At 48.8% G+C, this 20,942-nt stretch overlaps 1 protein-coding gene across 1 annotated transcript in view; it reads right to left on the bottom strand.

The window, feature by feature from the left end:
* MAN2B2 (mannosidase alpha class 2B member 2) overlaps nt 1–19,912 on the bottom strand; it is a 72,960-nt gene extending 53,048 nt beyond the window's left edge. Inside the window, 3 exon segments of the mRNA XM_029063592.2 lie at nt 1,097–1,202; nt 9,260–9,406; nt 19,637–19,912. Coding sequence (XP_028919425.1) covers nt 1,097–1,202; nt 9,260–9,406; nt 19,637–19,786 — 403 coding nt within the window. The 5' untranslated portion in view covers nt 19,787–19,912.
* Between the last annotated feature and the right edge of the window lie 1,030 nt (nt 19,913–20,942).

Raw genomic sequence — 20,942 nt, 5'->3', positions numbered from 1 at the left:
CCTGCCCCTTGTCACTCATTCATTCAATTGTATTTATTGAGCATCTACTGTGTGCAGAGCACTGTACTAAATGCTTGGGAGAGGAGAATACAACAAACATAGTCCCTCCCCACAACGAGCTAACAGTCTAAAGCTGGGGAGACGGACATCGAGACGAGCACGGGCTTGGAAGTCAGAGGCCATGGGTTCTAATCCCGCCTCTGTCACTTATCAGCTGTGTGACTTTGGGCAAGTCATTTAACTTCTCTGGGCCTCAGTTACCTCATCTGTAAAATGCGGATGAAGACTGTGAGCCCCACGTGGGACAACCCGATTACCCTGTACCAACCCCAGCGCTTAGAACAGTGCTTTGCACATAGTAAGCGCTTAAATACTATAATTTTTATTATTGTTATCAATAAAATGACAACTACGGACATAAGTGCTGTGGGGCTGGGAGTGGGGAGAGGAAAGGGAGCAAGTCAGAGTGACGTAGGGAGGGGGGGGATGAGGAAAAGTGGGGTTAAGCCTGGGAAGGCCTCTTGGAGGAGATGGGCCTTCAATAAGGCTTTGAAGCGGCGGAGCACAGGTTAAAGAGAGAATTGGCAATTCATTTTTTTTGGGTGGCATCTATTAAGCGCTTACTATGAGCCAGGCACTGTAATAATAATAATAATGTTGGTATTTGTTAAGCGCTTACTATGTGCCCAGCACTGTTCTAAGCGCTGGGGTAGACACAGGGCAATCAGGTTGTCCCACGTGGGGCTCACAGTCTTAATCCCCATTTTACAGATGAGGTCACTGAGGCACCGAGAAGTTAAGTGACTTGCCCAAAGTCACACAGCTGACGAGTGGCAGAGCCGGGGATAGAGACAGGTTGGACAGAGTCCCTATCCCACCTGGAGCTCACAGTCTTAATCTCCATTTTCCAGATGAGGGAACTGAGGCCCAAAGAAGTGAAATGACCTGCCGGAGGTCACGCAGCAGACACAAGGTGGAGCCGGGATTAGAACCCAGCTCTTTGTGACTCCCAGGCCCGGGCTACAGCCGCTAGGCCACGCTGCTTCTCATTATGAACCCCGTCGCCGTTGTCAACGAAGGAAACCTGCCACCGCACCTGTTAACTGCAAAATCTGGTCGTCGATCAGCGTCACCGCTTCGTCGTGCATCACTTGGCCGCCGATGAGAAATTCCAGCTGTCCTTCTTGCAGTAACTGAAACACCTGCGGGATAGGAAGAAGTCAGAGCGAATTGTATTTCTGAATCAATAGTATTTATTCTTGATTTAGTATGTTAGCATCGTTTATTTGGTATTTAGAGAAGCAGCCTGGCCAGACTTACCATATCCTACGTTGACTACTGTATCAGGCTCTTCTTTTTTTATGGCATTTGTAAATAATAATAATAATGATGATAATAATGTCTCATTCATTCATTCATTCATTCAACAGTATTTATTGAGCACTGACTGTGTGCAGAGCACTGTACTAAGCGCTTGGAATGTACAAATCGGCAACAGATAGAGACAGTCCCTGCCCTCTGACGGGCTTACGGTCTAATCGGGGGAGACGGACGGACAAAAACAATAGCAATGAATAGAATCAAGGTGATGTTCATCTTATTAACAAAATGAATAGGATAATAAAAAATATATACAATTGAGTGGACGATCACAGTGCTGAGGGGAGGGGAAGGGAGAGGGGGAGAAGCAGAGGGAAAGGGGGGAAAGGGGGGGCTGAGGTGAAGGGGGGATAGAGGGGCAGCAGAGGGAGCAGAGGGAAAAGGGGAAGCTCAGTGTGGGAAGGCCTCTTGGAGGAGGTGAGCTCTAAGTAGGGCTTTGAAGAGGGGAAGAGAATTAGTTTGGCGGAGGTGAGGAGGGAGGGCGTTCCAGGACCGTGGGAGGACGTGCCCGGAGATTGATGGCGGGATAGGCGAGAACGGGGGTTGGGGGGGGGGGGCGCAAGCCCAGAGTAAGAAGTTTTTGTTTCGTGCGGAGGTCGATAGGCAACCACTGGAGGAGGGAAGTGACAGGCCCAGAGTGTTTCTGCGGGAAGATGAGCCGGGCAGCGGAATGAAGAATAGAATGGAGCGGGGAGAGACGGGAGGAAGGGAGATCGGAGAGGAGGCTGACACGATAATCCAGCCGGGATATCAAGAGAGCCCGTGGCAGTAAGGTAGCCGTTCGGGTGGAGAGGAAAGGGCGGATCTTGGCGATATTATGAAGGTGAGACCGGCAGATCTCGGTGACGGATCGGATGTGTGGGGTGAACGAGAGAGACGAATCAAAGATGACACAGAGGTCGCGGGCCCGAGAGACGGTAAGGATGGTCGTACCGTCCACGGTGATAGGGAAGTCAGGGAGAGGACCGGGTTTGGGAGGGAAGACGAGGCGCTCAGTTTTGGACACGTTGAGTTTTGGGTGGCGGGCAGACATCCAGGTAGAGAAGTCTTGGAGGCGGGAGGAGATACGAGCCTGAAGGGAGGGGGAGAGGACGGGGGTGGGGGGTGAGATGTAGATCTGTGTGTCCTCTGCATAGAGATGATAGTTGAAGCCGTGAGGGCGGATGAGTTCACCGAGGGAGTGTAGATGGAGAACAGAAGAGGGCCGAGAACTGAGCCTTGGGGAACCCCAACAGTCAGAGAATGGGAGGGGGAGGAGGAGACTGCGAAGGAGACCAAGAATGAACGGCCAGAAAGATAAGAGTCTAATCTTATCTAATCTCCCCCGATTAGACTGCGAGCCCCTCATCGGGCAGGGACTGTCTCTATCTGTTGCCGAATTGTACATTCCAAGCGCTTGGTGCAGTGCTCTGCACACACAGTAAGTGCTCAATAAATACTATCGAATGAATGAATGAATAATAGCATTTGGTAAGCACTTATGATGTATCAAGTACTGTTCTAAGCGCTGGGGTAGGCACAAGCTAGGCAAGACACTTCACTTCTCTGGGTCTACGTTCCCTCATCTGGAAAATGGGGGTTGAGATGGTGAGGCCCACGTGGAACGGGGACTGTTTCCACCTCGATTTGCTTGTATCCACCCCAGCGCTTAGTACAGTGCCTGGCACGTAGAAAGCGCTTAACAAACACCCCTAACGTTTGTTTTTATTAAGCGCTGTTTATTAAGCACCGTTTGGGTTTGTTAAGCACTTACTAAATTCATTCATTCATTCGATCAATCGTGTTTATTGAGCACTTACTATGTGCAGAGCACTGTCCTAAGCGCTTGGAACGTATAAATCGACAACAGATAGAGATAATTCCTGCCCAGCGACGGGCTCACAGTCTACGCCGAGGAGTGTACTAAGTGCTGGGTTAGATACAAGATCATCAGGTAGGCCCCACCTGGAGCTCACAGTTTAAGATGGAGAACAGGGAATGAATCCCCATGTTATTAATAATAATAATAGTGGTATTTGTTAAGCACTTACTATGTGCCAAGCACTGTTCTAAGCACTGGGGTAGATACAAGGTAATCAGATTGTCCCACGTGGGGCCCACAGTCTTAAATCCCCATTTTACAGGTGAGGGAACTGAGGCACAGAGAAGTTAAGTGGCTTGCCCGAGGTCAACCAGCAGACGAGTGGCAGAGTCAGGATCAGAACCCACGACTTCTGACTCCCAAGCCCGCATTCTTGTCAGTAAGCCACGTTGCTTCCTAGGGATGAGAAGCGACCTGTCCAATGTCACCCGGCAGACGAGAGAGGAAGAGCTGGGGTTAGGACTCAGGTCCTCTACCTCCCAGGTCCGGGCTCTTCCCACTAGGCCACACTGCTGTTCTCAAACCACACTTAACAGTAGTATTCCTTGCAAGAAAAAAATAATTTTACATTTACCTACTGAAAATAAATTGACATTAATGAGTTTCGGTTGCTACTGATATCATTTAAAGCAGCAGCATGGCTCAGTGGAAAGAGACCGGGCTTGGGAGTCAGAGGTCATGGGTTCAAATTCTGGCTCTGCCACTTGTCAGCTGTGTGACTGTGGGCAAGTCACTTCACTTCTCTGGGTCTCAGTTCCCTCATCTGTAAAATGGGGATGAAGACTGGGAGCCCCACGTGGGACAACCTGATCACCTTGTATCTCCCCCAGCGCTTAGAACAGTGCTTTGCACATAGTAAGCGCTTAACCAATACCAGCATTATTATTATTTAGTCTTCATAATGGAGTATCCGTATCATTATCAGAATCATCATCAACGCCTTAATAATAATAATGATGACGATGGTATCTGTTGAGCCTTACTGCATGCCAAGCACTGCTCTAATCGCTGGGGTAGATACAATAATAATAATAATGTTGGTATTTGTTAAGCACTTACTATGTGCAGAGCACTGTTCTAAGCGCTGGGGTAGATACAGGGTCATCGGGTTGTCCCACGTGAGGCTCACAGTTAATCCCCATTTTACAGATGAAGTCACTGAGGCAAAGAGAAGTTAAGTGACTTGCCCAGAGTCGCACAGCTGACAAGTGGCAGAGCCGGGCAATCAGGTTTTCCGACGTGGGGCTCACGGTCTCCATTCCCATTTTACAGACGAGGCGACTGAGGCACAGAGAGGTGAAGTGACTTGCCTTAAATTGAATTTATGGAGCCCCTTACTTTTGCAGAACAATCCTGGCCTTGGGAGAGTGCAAGAGTTAGAAGCCAGGATCCCCGCCCTCAGATACGGATTTAGTTCCGCCTCGCATTTTTCAAATCATTTTAAAGGCAAGGCTAAGAAGAAACCTCTATCAGGCCATCCTGGACTGAAATGTGATCGGCAACGTGTTTGGCGGAAAACACAGGGAGCCCGCATTTAGGAGACCTGAGTTCTAGTCCTGGTTATTATTAATTGTAGTAGTAGTAGTGATAATAACAATAATAATAATAATAATGATGACATCTGTTAAGTGCTTACTATGTGCCAGGCACTGTTCTAAGCTCTGGAGTGGATAGAGAAGCAGCATGGCTCAGTGAAAACAGCCCGGGCTTGGGAGTCAGAGGTTATGGGTTCGAATTCCTGGCTCTGTCACTTGTCAGCTGTGTGACTGTGGGCGAGTCACTTCACTTCTCTGGGCCTCAGTTTCCTCATCTGCAAAATGCAGATTAAGACTGTGACCCCCCCCACGTGGGACAACCTGATTACCCTCTATCTACCCCAGCACTTAGGATAGTGCTCTGCAAGTAGTATGTTCATTCAATAGTATTTATTTAATAGTATTAATATCTAATAATATAAATTAATACATTTATTTAAATTAATAAATAATAATATTTAATAGTAAGCGCTTAACAAATACCAACACTATTACAGGGTGATCAGCTTGTCCCACGTGAGGCTCGCAGCCTTCATCCCCATTTTACAGATGAGGGAACGGAGACCCGGAGAGGTTACGGAGCTTACCCAAGGTCACACAGCAGACAAGTGGCAGAGCCGGGATTAATTAGTCGCCAGATCCTTCTGACTCCCGGGCCCGGGCTCTACCCACTAGGCCACGCTTCTTCTCTCTGGCCCCGCTCTGCTGTGTGACCTTGGGCAGGTTACTTCACCTCTCTGAACCTCAGTTTCCAAGCGCTCAGTACAGTGCTCTGCACACAGTAAGCGCTCAATAAATACGATTGAGTGAATGAATGAATGGAAATGATAATTCCTGCCTCCCTCTGCCTCACAGGGTGTTGCAAGGATACAGGAAAATAAAAGGAGAAAATTGATGCGATAGCCCTTTGGGAAAACATGGGATCAATGACTAATCGAGTTCAGGAAAATGTGCCTGTTTTCTGAATGCACCCAGAATTATTTATTATATGATTTTATTTATTATAATAATTATTTATTATCTAAATAATAGACTGCACCATTCACCTCATCCACTTAATCCGTGCTATTTATTGAGTGGTTACTATGTGAAGAGCACTGTGCAAAGAGTTTGGGAGAGTATCATACAATAGAATTAGGAGACACGTTCCCTGTCCATAACTCTTTCATTCATTCCATCGTATTTACTGAGCACTTACTGTGTGCACGGCACTGTATTAAGTGCTTGGGAGTGTACCAGACAACAATAAACAGACACAGTCCCTGCCCACAATGAGTTTACAGTCTAGAAGGGGGAGACAGACATTAATATAAATGAGTAATTTAATAATAATAATAATTTTGGTACTTGTTTGACACTTACTGAGAAGCAGCGTGGCTCAGTGGAAAGAACCCGGGCTTGGGAATCAGAGGTCATGGGTTCTAATCCCGACTCTGCCACTTAGCTGTGTGACTTTGGGCAGGTCACTTCACTTCTCTGGGTCTGAGTTACCTCATCTGCAAAATGGGGGTTGACTGTGAGCCTCACGTGGGACAACCTGATTACCCTGTATCTATCTATCCCAACGCTTAGAACAGTGCTCTGCACATAGTAAGCGCTTAACAAATACCAACATTTTTATTATTTTTAGAAGGGGGAGACAGACAACAAGACAAAACAAGTAGTCAGGCAGGTTCAGAGTCTTCAACCCCATTTTACAGAGGAGGTAAGTAAGCCCCAGAGAAATTATGTCAATCGTCCAATGTGACACAGCAGACAAATGGTGGAGGCGGGATTAGAACCCTCGTACTTCTGACTCCCCGGCCCTTGCTCTATTAAAAAATGCTGCTTCTCATTGATAAATAAGCAATTCAATTCAGCGTCTAAACCAGGGATATCTTCGGTCCGGGTTCTAGGCTGAATTTCCAAAACCAAGGAGGACGGTACTCCTGACGTGGAGAAGAAATGGGTCTCACACGCCAAAATAAAAAGGAACTTGAAAATCTCCCTTCATTTTTTGACCGTTCCCACCTACCCATGCTGGACTGCGTCCACTTCCTCAGAAAAAACGCTACCCTTTCTGGGCCACCAAAATCCTGCCGGAAGTTCCACTGGTTAATACACTGAACAAACGGAGAAGCAGCGTGGCCTAGAGGAAAGAGTACGGGCCCGAGAGTCAGCAGGACCTGGGTTCTAATTCTTCTAACCCCGGCTCTGCCCCTTGTCTGCTGCTTGACCTTAGACAGGTCACTTCGCTTTTCTGTCCCTCGGTTCCCTCCTCTGGAAAATGTAGATTGAGACCGTGAGTCCGTTGGGGGACAGAAGAGGAGGAAAACCCTTAACACTTAGAAATTCAGAAGATGATGGATTCACTCTTCCTACAATTGGATGCTCTTTCTAACTTCCACTTCACACCTAAACCACCTGTTCCAGAGATTAAAGTCGTCTCCAACCTTCCTGCTATAAGTATGGAGGAAGTAGCACCGGTCAGCCTGAGTGATGCGGCACTCCTGGCTCCCGAAGAAGTGAAGCTGGAGATATAAAATCAATAGCTGGAACAAAGCTGGAGATATAAAATCAAGTGCCGAAAAGAACGCTACAGACAAGAAACGAGAGAGACGAAAGAAGAAATTCCGTAAGCGTATGAATTCAAAGAGAAGGAAAGGAGACAGAAACTGTTGGCACAGACAAAACCAGAGCTGGCCAAGAAATTCAATAAAAATGTTGCTTCGGCACAATTGAAGAAGCTAACCAAAGCTGGAAAATAATAATAATAATGTTGGTATTTGTTAAGCGCTTATTATGTGCCGAGCACTGTTCTAAGGGCTGGGGTAGACACAGGGGAATCAGGTTGTCCTACGTGGGGCTCACAGTCTTAATCCCCATTTTACAGATGAGGTAACTGAGGCACCGAGAAGTTAAGTGACTTGCCCAAAGTCACACAGCTGACAAGTGGCCGAGCCGGGATTCGAACCCATGACCTCTGACTCCAAAGCCCGTGCTCTTTCCACTGAGCCACGCTGCTTCAGGATGAAGGAAAAGATAAGGCGTTGAAGTCATCTCAAGCATTTTTTTCTCAATTACGAGATCAAGTGAAAATGCAAATCAAAGAAGGAAAGAAAGTGCTAGAGAAACGGAAGCCAAAAGAAATGTCAGTTCATAAACTGAAGCTGTAATATGTTTTGATGGCATAATGTAAATATTAAAGGAAGCCTATGTTTCTGAAAACATTTACTGAATTTGTTCATTAGGCCTAAGGATGTGCATATAGTGAAATGGCAAACAATTTAGGAAACCATTACTGGTCTTTGTGGCAGAGTTCTGTGGCTCAGGTTTATGATGTCAAACTTTTATCATTTGACTATTCTCTTCCTCTCTTTCCCTGACACCCTCCCTTCTCCCCCCCCCCCCCCCAAACTGAAACATTGCCTGTCACAGTGTTTTTACTTATTTTTATGGTAAAAGAGAAAAGAATCCCCATTCTTGCAGATCTTTTAAAAAAATGACAACTGTTTCTCCTGGATAGTTCTAGGCATTTATTCTGCCTGGAGGTGGAACCAGATGACTTCTGAAGGTCACCTTCAATCCCACATTGCAGTGAGAAAGTAATGTACTGCATTTTTTATTGGTTTTTTGGTGGGTTTTTTTTTTAGGTTTAGGTTTTCAGCTGAGCTGTGACCTAAATTGGAGGTAACCCCAAGTGATGTAATCATGTATTGGAATAGGGATATAGGAAAGCCCCTCGACCAAGGAGATTGGTGAAACTGGGCCTGAAGAGCAACACCTGACTCCCACATTCTGAAGAAAACCCAAAAAACTTACTTGATGAGAACCATTGGTTTAAATTAGGTATTCCAAGACCTTTCCAATTAGAACAAACACACCCCCATTATCCCTCCACAAAGCAAAACAATTGTTGCTCTGGCAGAAAGTTCTTGATTCTATTTATTGCCTTGATTCTATTTATTGCCATTGTTCTTGTCTGTCCGTCTCCCCCGATTAGACCGTGAGCCCGTCAGTGGGCAGGGACTGTCTCTATCTGTTGCCGATTTGTACATTCCAAGCGCTTAGTACAGTGTTCTGCACATAGTAAGCGCTCAATAAATACTATTGAATGAATGAATGAATGACAGGGATTGTGTCCAATCTAATGAGCTTGTATCTAGTCCAGCGCAGAGTACAGTGCCTGCCACAGAGCAGCACGTTGTAGTGGACAGACGCCGGGCCAGGGAGTCAGAAGGTCACAGGCTCTATTCCCGGCTCGTGTCTGCTGTGTGACCCTGAGCAAGTCACTTCACTTCTCTGTCCCTCAGTGACCTCCTCTGGAAAACGGGGATTGAGACGGTGAGCCCCACGTGGGACAGGGCCCGTGTCCAACCCGCTTCGCTCGTATCCGCCCCCCGCAGCACATGGTACAGTGCCTGGCACGGAGTAAGCGTTTACTAAACGCCGTAATTATTATTTATTATTAATACCACATTCCAAAAGAATCCAGCAAAATTACCTGCCGCTTCTGGGTATCCGTAGCTACGCCGTACCACCACAGCCGAAAAAACTCTTGTTCTACTGCAACGAATTTGCGCCGTTTTCCTTTGGTCAATTCCTCCACCACGGAAGTGTAGACATTGGCGGCGTAAGCCTGCATGCTTTCCTACAGGGGAAGCGGGAAAGCCACAAAGTCCAATCAGTAAGGCCCGTGACCTGAGGTCAGGTTTAGAACAGTGCTTGGCACACAGTAAGCGCTTAACAAATACCATCATCATCAGATAGATCACGAGACGGCAGAGAGTTTCAGCCTTGGCCTCTTTTCCTCGTGGATCCAGCCCAGCAGAACTGTCACAACTGTCTCCCCCTCCATTCATTCATTCGATAGTATTTATTGAGCGCTTACTATGTGCAGAGCACTGTACTAAGCGCTTGGAATGTACAATTCGGCAACAGATAGAGGCAAACCCTGTCCACTGATGGGCTTCCAGTGGGCAGGGAATGTGTCTGTTTCCTCTTATCTTGTCCTCTCCCAAGAGCTTAATACAGTGCAGAGAAGCAGTGTGGCTCAGTGGAAAGAGCCCGAGCTTGGGAGTCTGAGGTCATGGGTTCTAATCCCCTCTCCGCCACTTGTTTGCTGTGTGACCCTCGGCAAGTCTATTCTCTGTGCCTCAGTTACCTCCTCTGTAAAGTGGGGATTAAGACTGTGAGCCCCACCTGGGACAAGCTGATTACCTTGTATCTACCCCAGCGCTTAGACCGGTCTTCTGCATATAGTAAGCACTTCACAAATGCTATCATTATTATTATTATTACAGTGCTCTGCAAACAGTAAGCGCTCAATAAACACGCCTGAATGAATGGCATCGGGGCACTGAATATTGAGCCGCTACTGTGTGCAGAGCACGGTAAGCTTGTTGTGGGCAGGGAATGTGTCTGTTTATTGTTGAATTGCCTCTCCCACGCGCTTGGTGCTCTACAGTGCTCTACATACAGTAGAATGAATGAAGATTAAGCACTCGGAAGAATACAGTGCAAGAGAATGGGTAGATGCAATCCCTGTCCACAAAGGGTTTATGGTCTAGAGGAGGTGGACTTGCTCCCATCCAGCCTCTGAGCTGAACGCCTCCCCCTCCACTCTCCACATCGGACCACCGCTCTCCCCCACTACAAAGCCTTAGTAAATCTCCATCTCCTCCAAGATGGCCTTCCTCGACTAACCCCTACCTTCCCCTCCTCCTTCCTCTCCCTTCTGCGTCGTCTTTGTCCTTGGATCTGTCCCTTTCATTCATTCATTCAATCGTATTTATGGAGCGCTTACTGTGTGCAGAGCACTGTATTCATTCATTCATTCAATAGCATTTAATGAGCGCTTACTGTATGCAGAGCACTGTACCAAGCGCTTGGAATGTACAATTCGGCAACAGATGATAATTTTGGTATTTCTTAAGCGCTTACTATGTGCTGAGTACTGTTCTAAGCGCTGGAGTAGATACAGGGTCATCAGGTTGTCCCACGTGAGGCTCACAGTCTTAATCCCCATTTTACAGATGAGGGAACTGAGGCATCGAGAAGTTAAGTGATTTGCCCAAGGTCACACAGCTGACAAGTGGCAAAACTGGGATTAGAACCGATGACATAGAGAGACAATCCCTGCCCAATGACAGCCTCACGGTCTAGTCGGGGGAGACAGACGGCAGAGCAAAACAGAATGAAACAAAAACAAGACAACATTATCAGGATCAATAGAATCGAGGGGATGTACACCTCGTTACCAAAATAAATAGGGTAATAAATAATGTATACAAATGAGCATAGTGCTGGGGGGGGAAAAGGGGGAGGGAGGCAGGAGCAGAGGAAAAGGGGGCTTAGCTGAGGGGAGGTGAAGGGGGAAGGGGGAGGAGCAGAGGGTGGAGGGGGAGCAGAGGGAAAAGGGGGGAGCTCAGTCTGGGAAGGCCTCCTGGAGGAGGTGAGCTCTCAGTAAGGCTCTGAAGAGGGGAAGAGAGTGAGTTTGGCAGAGGTGAGGAGGGAGGGCGTTCCGGGACGGAGGGAGGATGTGGGCCAGGGGTCGACGGTGGGACGGGCGAGAATGGGGGATGGTGAGGAGGAATGGGGACTGTACTAAGTGCTGGGAGAGTACACTATAATAAATAGACACAGTCCCTGCTCACAATGAGCTTACAGTCTGGGGGGAGACGGACATTAAAATAAATGACAGATGTGGACATGAGTGGTGTGGGACTGGGAGGGGGGATGAATGAAGGGAGTAAGTCAGGGTGAGGCAGAAGGGAGCGGGAGAAGAGGAGAGGAGGGCTCAGTCAGGGAAGGCCTCTTGGAGGAGGTGGGCCTTCAATAAGGCTTTGAAGGTGGGGAGAGAATAACTGACTGTCGGATATGAGGAGGGAGGGCGTTCCGGGCCAGAGGCAGGACGGGGGCCAGGGGTCGGCGGAGAGATAGACGAGAAGGAGGGACGGCGAGAAGGCCAGCATGAGAGGAGTGAAGTGGGCGTCCGGGGCTGGAGTAGGAGAGGAACGAGGTGAGTCCTTGAAATTCCCCCAACACGTATCCTGCCTGTGATTAGAACACCACAAAGCTGTTTCTGATTCGTTCTACATTATCTGTTCACAGGGAAGCTTAGGGGTGAAGTCCAAGCTCCTCGTGACTTTACAGAAGCACAGCCTAGCAGCGACAAGCAGACGGTGCAGAAACAACATAGTCTAATGGACAGAGAACAGGCCTGGGAGTCAGAAGGTCGTGGGTTCTAATCCCGGGGCCGCCATTTGTCTGCTGTGTGACCTTGGGCAAGTCGCTTCAATTCTCTGGGCCTCAGTTCCCTCATCTGTCAAACGGGAATGGAGACTGTGAGCCCCACGTGGGACAGGGACCGTGTCCAACCCGATTTGTTTGTATCCACCTCAGTGCTTAGCATAATGCCTGGCACATAGTAAGTACTTAACAAAGATCATTATTATTTTATTATTCTTAATGATAATCAAACATGGAGAGCTCCCATTTTGGAAGGGAGATCAATCAATCGCTGGTATCTATCGAGCACTTACTGTGTACAGAGCACTGTACTAAGCACTTGGGAAGATAATAATTACTATGAAATTTGTTAAGCGCTTACTATGTGCCAGGCACTGTACTAAGCGCTGGGGAGGACACAGGCAAATCAGGTTGGACACGGTCCCTGTCCCCCGTGGGGCTCACGGTCTCAATCCCCATTTTACAGATGAGATAACTGAGGCCCAGAGAAGTGGAGCGACTCGCCCAAGGTCCCACAGCAGACAAGGGGCAGAGCGGGGATTCGAACCCAGGACCTTCTGACTTCCAGGGCCGAGCTCTATCCACTACGCCGTGCGTACGAGACTATGGACGTTTACGGGTGGGATGGAAGGGTAGAAGATGGAGGAACAAAGATAAAGAAGAGGAGGAAAGATCATTCTCTGGGTTATATAAAGATCTTAATTAACAGTTGCCTATCTGTGGAGATTACACCATTTGCCAGAATTTAAATAACTTATTAGCATCAAAACGGTTCCTTTGGGCTTGAGCTCGATACCTCCCTCGGAGGGGGAAGGACAGGCAAAGTTCATTATGATTATTACTATTGTTTCCTTGTTGACAAGTTTCTTAAGACTGGAATCAGGAGGCTCGCCGTGTTGGTTTAAAATACTTGATCTTCACAATGGTAAAGGGCTTTTAAAGTATAAAGTTCAGCTTGTAAAAAGTCGCAGGAAAAAAAATCCCTCCAACTTAAAATTCACTCATCATCATAATGACGGCATTCGTTAAGCGCCATGTGCCAAGCACTGTTCTAAGCGCTGGGTAGATACCCTAACCCTGTCCTCATCGTGACTTTGCTGTCACTGTAGACGGCATCACCATCCTTCCTGTCCGACAAGCCCGTAACCTTGGCGTCATCCTTGACTCCTCTCTCTCATTCTGTCTGTCCGTCTCCCCCGTTTAGACGGTGAGCCCGTCGTTGGGCAGGGACCGTCTCTATCTGTTGCCGAAGTGTACATTCCAAGCGCTTAGTCCAGTGCTCTGCACACAGTAAGCGCTCCATAAATACGACTGAACGAACCCACATACTCAATCCGTCACTAAATCCTCTCGGTCCCACCTCCACAACATGGCTAAAGTCCGCCCTTTCCTTTCCATCCAAACCGCTACCACGTTAATAATAATAACAATAATAGTAATGATGGTATTTGGTAAGCGCTTACTATAGCAAAGCACTGTTCTAAGTACTGGGGGAATACAAGGTGATCAGGTTGCCCCACGTGGGGCTCCCAGTCTTAATCCCCATTTTCCAGATGCGATAACTGAGGCACAGTGAAGTGACTCGCCCACAGTCGCCCAGCTGACAAGTGGCGGAGCCGGGATGAGAACCCACGACCTCTGACTCCCAATCTCGGGCTGTTGCCACTAAGCCACGCTGCTTCTCCGATCCGATCACTCATCCTCTCCTGCCTGGATTACTTTATCAGCTTCCTCGCTGACTTCCCAGCCTCCTGTCTCTCCCCACCCTAGCCTACCTCTTCACTCTGCTGCCCGGATCATTTTTCTACAAAATCGTTCAGTCCCTAGTTCCCCGCCCCTCAGGAAACTCCCGTGGTGGCCCATCCACCTCCGCCTCAAACAAGAACTCCTCACCGTTGGCTTCCAAGCCGTCCATCCCCTCGCCCCCTCCGACCTCACCTCCCTTCTCTCCTTCCCCATCCCAGGCCGTACACTCCGCTTCTCTGCCGCCGCTCACTTCCTCACTTGGCCTCCATCTCGTCCATCTCGCCGCCGACCCCTGGCCCACGTCCTGCCTCTGGCCTGGAACGGCCTCCCTCCTCAAAACCGACAGAAGCCTTAGTGAAATGGGTCCCCTTTTCTCCATCTACACCCACTCCCTTGGAAAACTCATAGGCTCCCAAGGCCTCCACTGTCACCTCTACGCTGTTGACAGCCAAATCTCCAGTTCCGGCCCTCATCTCTCTCCCTCTCTGCGGGCTCGCATTTCCTCCGGCCTTCAAGACATCTCTACTTGGCCGTCCTCCCGTCACCTCAAACTTAAGATGACTAAATCTGAACTCTTTATCTTACCCACAAAATCCAGTCCTCCCCTTCACTTTCCCATCACTGTAGACGGTCCCACCATCCTTCCCGTCTCACAAGCCCGTGACCTTGGTGTTATCCTCGACTCCTCTCTCGCTCCATCCACTGCTGGGCAAGGGACGGTCTCTGTCTGCTGCCAAATTATACATTCCAAGTGCTTCGTCCAGTGCTCTGCACACAGTAAGCGCTCAATAAATACGACTGAATGAATGAATGAATGAATATTCAAGCCATCACTAAATCCTGTCAGTTCCACCTTCACAACATCATCAAAATCCACTCCTTCGTCTTTGCCCAAACCCTACCACATTAATGCAAGCACTTATCTTATTCCGCCTCCTTGCTGACCTCCCAGCCACCTATCTCTCATTCAGTCGTATTTACTGAGCGCTTACTGTGTGTGGAGCACTGTACTAAACACCGGGAAAGTACAATTCAGCAATAAAGAGAGACAATCCCTGCTCACAGTCTAGAAGGGGTGAACATACAACAGTGAACTCTGTTGCCCAAATCATTGAGAAACAGTATGGCATAGTGGAAAGAGCTCAAGCCTGGGAGTAAGAGGTCCTGGGTTCTAATCCTGACTCCACCACATGTCTGCTGAGTGACCTTGGGCAAGTCACTTCACTTCTCTTAGAAACAGCATGGCTCAGTGGAAAGAGCCCTGGCTGGGGAGTCAGAGATCATGGGTTCAAATCCCGGCTACGCCACTTGTCAGCTTTGTGACTTTGGGCAAGTCACTTCACTTCTCTGTGCCTGTTACCTCATCTGTAAAATGGGGATGAAGACTGTGAGCCCCACGTGGGACAACCTGATCACCTTGTATCCTCCTCAGCAATTAGAACAATGCTTTGCACATAGTTAAGTGCTTAAAAAATGCCAACATTATTATTATTATTATTATTCTCTGGGTACCTAGCAGCGTGGCGCAGTGGCAGGAGCCCGGGCTTGGGAGGGGATGTGGGCTCTAATCCTGACTCTGCCACCTGTCTGCTGGGTGACCTCGGGCAGGCCGCTTCCTTTCTCCGGGCCTCAGTTTCCTCTTCGGTCAAATGGGGATGAAGCCCGGGAGCCGCAGGTGGGACGAGTTGATAATAATAATAATGTTGGTATTTGTTAAGCGCTTCCTATGTGCTGAGCACTGTTCTGAGCGCTGGGGTCGATACAGGGTAATCAGGTTGTCCCACGTGAGGCTCACAGTCTCCATCCCCATTTTCCACATGAGGTCACTGAGGCTCAGAGAAGTGAAGTGACTTGCCCAAAGTCACCCGGCTAAAAGGTGGCGGGCCGGGATGAGAACCTCTTTTGGAATAGCGTTCCAAAGTATTCCAGCACTTGGTCTCAATGACTCCGTTTTGGCCTGCTCCCCCATTTCAGGTGGGATGTATACCAAGCCCCCAGATTCTGGGGGACCGGAGATTGCTTCTTACCCAAAAGAGATAAGGACTGCCTCAAGACCCTCTTCTGTCACTGAAGAAAACACACTGGTCTGAATTCTTGAGTGATTGATTGGCCGGTTCTCCTATATGTTGCAAACAGTGCTTTGCACATAGTAAGCGCTTGACAAATACCACCATTATTATTAAAATGGGGCTGAAGACTGGGAGTCCCAGGTGGGACAGCCTGATCACTTGTATCCCCCCAATATGTCCTTGCCTCTCTAGTGAGATGAGGTGTAAAGAATTGTAGCTAGCAACCACAAAACCTCACCTCTTCCAAGAGGCCTTCCCAGACTGAGCTCCCCTTTTCCTTCTGCTCCCTCTACCCCCCCTCACCTCTCTGCAGCTAAATCCTCTTCTCCCCCCTTTCCCTCTGCTCCTCCCCCTCTCCCGTCCCACCCCCTCAGCACCGTGCTCGTCCGCTGGACTGTACATATCTTCATTACCCTATTTATTTTGTTAACGAGATGTACATCACCTTGATTGTATTTATTTGCTATTGTTTTAAGGAGATGTTCATCCCCTCGATTCTATTCACTGCCATTGTTCTTGTCCGTCCTTCTCCCCCGATTAGACCGTAAGCCCGTCAAAGGGCAGGGACTGTCTCTGTTACCCATTTGTACATTTCAAGTGCTTAGTACAGTGCTCTGCACATGGTAAGTGCTCAATAAATACTATTGAATGAAATTAATTCAATAGTATTTTCAATAGTATTTATTGAGCGCTTACTATGTGCAGAGCACTGTACTAAGCGCTTGGAGTGTATAATTCGGCAACAGATGGAGACAATCCCTGCCCAATGATGGGCTCACAGTCTTAAATGCTTACTATGTGCCAGGCGCTAAACTAAGCGCTGAGGTAGGTACAAGATCATCGGGTCCCACGTGGGGCTCACAGTCTAAGAGGGACGACAGGGACTGAATCCCCATTTTGTAAACTGAGGAAACTGAGCCACAGAGAAGTTAAGTGACTGGCCCAAGGTCCCACAGCAGGCAAGTGGTGGAGCTGGAGTTAGAACCCAGGTCCTCCGTCAGTTCAAAAGTTTGCTTCCTCTTCTCAAATAGTCAGAAAATCGCGAGAGTTCAAATAATAACTGTGGTATTGTTAAATGCTTACTCTGTCCTAATCCATGCACTAAGCGCTGGGACAGATCCGATATTATCCGGTCAGAGACACAATCCCTGTCCCATCTGGGGCTCACAGTCTAAGTAGGAGCTAGAACAGGTATTTAGTGCCCGTTTTACAGGGGAGAAAATTGAGGAACAGAAGTTAAGTGACTTGCCAAGGTCACGCAGTAAACAGGTGGCAGAGCCAGGTTTAGAATCCAGATCCTCTGACTCTTGGGCCTGTGCTGGTCCACTAGGCTAGGCTACTTCAAATCAAACTTTGATGAGAATAAACACCCAAGAATTTATTAATGCCTTCTCTTCAGATTTAAGGAATTCAAGTGACTGATGGATTTATTCTTTATTATAGATGAATTATTACCCCTACATTTCAAATACACCCCTCTGGAGGTTGGTGTGTCTCTGTCCCTGTCACATTCACACATACACACTCTTGTATTTTGGTGAAATTCACCTGGAGAGGCACTAGATGGAAGGGGATGACAAAACGGCAAGCAATTTACTCTTCTACGAAAAGGGACAAATGGAAGAGAACGCTATTAGTCCGATTAAATAAAAAGATACTAATTTACGGACAGACGGAGGGGCATCAGTTGAGTCTGAGAGGTGAAGCGCCTGATGCACGGAAGCTTCCCAGACTGCATAATTGGCTCGCCTATGATTTTGAAACTCGTTCGGAAAGAACATTTCCTCGCTTCAAATAATTTAGAAAATAATGATTCAATTCCCCCCAAAAGCAGCAGTTAGAATTATCTTAAAATGAGGGTTGAAAGGCGACCAGACCAAAACTCGAGGGAAGAAATAGAGGTGTTAGTTTCAAGAGTGGTGCCGTAATGTTGATCAGAACATGCATTATTTAAAAGGGACACTGTCAATCTAAGTGGGACAAATCTGATCCCTTCCCTTCATAAAATAAAGGCCCGACCAAACTGGAGAGGGGCGTGGGGGCCGCCGTGTCACTCCGAACTGTCCGGAGGTGAAAGGCCACTGGGTCAGCGTCCTCCCTTTTCTCGTCTATCCGGCGCTGTCTCTGAGTGGGACTTTTCCTGGCCGGCGTCCCCATCTTGGGTTCAAATCCTCACTGCTTTTTTCGTTCCATTCTCTTTTCGACTAATAATAATAATTGTTTCGGAGCAGCATTCTGAGGCTGGCAGCTCTTGGTCTAAATGACTCTGTTTTTGCTTCAGGAAGTCCCCCATTTTAGGTGGGATGAATACCACATCCGCAAATTCCGAGGGATAGGAGATTGCTTCTTACCCAAAACAGCTAAGGCCTGCTCTAAGAGTCTCTTTTGTCACTGAAGAAAACACACTTGTTGGAGTTCTTTGGTGATTGGCTAGTTCTCCTATATGTTGTAAATAAAGGCACAGCTAAAGTGGAGAGGGGGCCCCTCCTACATTTCCGGAGACGAACAGGCACTTGGTCAAAGCAGCGTGACTCAGTTGAAAGAGCCCGGGCTTGGGAGTGAGCGGTCATGGGTTCGAATCCCGGCTCTGCCGCTCGTCAGCTGTGTGACTGTGGGCAAGTCACTTCACTTCTCTGTGCCTCAGTTCCCTCATCTGGAAAATGGGGATTAACTTTGAGCCTCACGTGGGACAACCTGCTCACCCTGTATCTACCCCAGCGCTTAGAACAGTGCTCTGCCCGTAGTAAGCGCTTAAAAATTACCAACATTATTATTGTTATATCCCTCCCTTTTCTGATCTATTCAGCACTGTCTCTGAATGGGCCTTTTCCCGGCTGGCGCCCCCGCCTTGGGTTCGAATCCTCACTGCTTTTTTCGTTCCATTCTACTTTTGAGTACAATCACGATGGTGTATGTTAAGCGCTCACTATGTGCGGGTGGGGGGGGGGGGATACAAGAGGATCAGGCTGTCCCACGTGGGGCTCATTTTACAGATGGGGGAAACGGGGCTCAGAGAAGTTGTGACTTGCCCAAAGTCACCCAGCTGACAGGCGGCGGAGGCATTCATTCATTCAATAGTATTTATTGAGCGCTTACTATGTGCAGAGCACTGTCCTAAGCGCTTGGAATGAACAAGTCGGCAACAGATGGAGACGGTCCCTGCCGTTTAACGGGCTCACGGTCTGATGGGGGGAGACGGACGGAAGAGAACGATGGCGATAAATAGCGTCGGGGGGAAAAACATCTCGTAAAAACCGATGGCGACTAAATAGAATCGAGGCGATGTACATTTCGTTAACAAAATAAATAGGGTGATGAAAATATATACAGTCGAGCGGACGAGTACGGTGCCGAGGGGAGGGGAAGGGAGAGGGGGAGGAGCAGAGGGCAAGGGGGGAAAAGAGGGTTAAGCTGTGGAGAGGTGAAGGGGGGTGGTACAGCGAGTAGAGGGAGAAGAGGAGCTCAGTCTGGGAAGGCCTCTTGGAGGAGGTGAGTTTTAAGTAGGGTTTTGAAGAGGGGAAGAGAATTTTTTTGGCGGAGGTGAGGAGGGAGGCCGTTCCGGGACCGCGGGAGGACGCGGCCCGGGGGTCGACGTCGGGATGGGCGAGACCGAGGGACGGCGAGGAGGTGGGCGGCAGGCAGGCTTAGAACCCACGACTTCTGAGTCCCCAACCCGGGCTCTTTGCACCGAGCCACGCTGCTTTTCTAAGTAGGGAATCCACGACCTCCGAGTCCCCAGGCCGGGCTGCCGCTGAGGCCCGGGGTGCGGGCGAGCGGTCCGCAGAGGGTTGGAGCGGGGGGGAGGGCTCTCTTACCTGCACGGTGTAGACCCAGCCCACGTCCATGTGGCTGTGAGGGACCACGAAGGCCCGGAGCGGGGCTGGGGCCGGGACCGGGACCGGCAGGAGAAGGAGCAGGAGCAGGAGCATCAGGGGGAGCAGCGGGCCTTGGGGAAGCCCCCACATCCTCGGGGCCTGCAGGACCGGCCAGGACGGGCAAGCGCTTAGTCCAGTGCTCTGCACACAGAAAGCGCCCAATAAATGCTACCGAATGACAGGCCAGGACGAGGCCCGGCAGGACCCGACACTTCCGCTGTGGCTGCGCCAGACCAGGGGGTGGGACCAGACCAGGGGGTGGGACCAGATGAATATTCATTCATTCATTCAATAGTAATAATAATAATAACAATGTTGGTATTTGTTAAGCGCTTACTATGTGCCGAGCACTGTTCTAAGCGCTGGGGTAGACATAGGGGAATCCCACGTGGGGCTCACAGTCTTCATCCCCATTTTACAGATGAGGGAACTGAGGCACAGAGAAGTGAAGTGACTTGCCCACGGTCACACAGCCGACAAGTGTATTTGCTGAGCGCTTACTATGTGCAGAGCACCGGACTAAGCGCTTGGAATGGACAATTCGGCAACAGATAGAGACGGTCCCTGCCCTTCGACGGGCTCACGGTCTAATCTTGATTCTATTTAGTCTTGATTCTATTTAGTTGCCATTGTTTTTACGAGATGTTCTTCCCCTCGACGGTATTTATCGCCATCGTTCTCGTCCGTCCGTCTCCCCCGATCAGACCGTGAGCCCGTCAAACGGCAGGGACCGTCTCCATCTGTCGCCGACTTGTTCATCCCAAGCGCTTAGTCCAGTGCCCTGCACATAGTAAGCGCTCAATAAATAAAATAAATACTATTGAATAATCAGGGGAGACAGACGGACAGAAACAAGACAACTTAATCACAATAAATCGAATCAATAATAATAATAATAATGTTGGTTTGTCAAGCGCTTACTATGTGCCGAACACTGATCTAAGCGCTGGGGTAGACACAGGATAATCAGGTTGTCCCACGTGGGGCTCACAGTCTTAAACCCCGTTTTACAGATGAGGTAAATCCGTAAATCAGAGAAGCAGCGTGGCTCAGTGGAAAGAGCACGGGCTTTGGAGTCAGAGGTCATGGGTTCGAATCCCGGCTCGGCCACTTGTCGGCTGTGTGACTGTGGGCAAGTCACTTCACTTCTCTGTGCCTCAGTTCCCTCATCTGTAAAATGGGGGTTAAGACCGTGAGCCCCACGTGGGACAACCTGATTCCCCTGTGTCTACCCCAGCGCTTAGAA

This window comes from Ornithorhynchus anatinus, chromosome 4 (genome assembly GCF_004115215.2).
Source record: "Ornithorhynchus anatinus isolate Pmale09 chromosome 4, mOrnAna1.pri.v4, whole genome shotgun sequence".
Taxonomy (NCBI): domain Eukaryota; kingdom Metazoa; phylum Chordata; class Mammalia; order Monotremata; family Ornithorhynchidae; genus Ornithorhynchus; species Ornithorhynchus anatinus.
The sequence above is the reverse complement of the archived record's forward strand: the minus strand, read 5'-3'. Positions and strand labels throughout refer to the sequence as shown.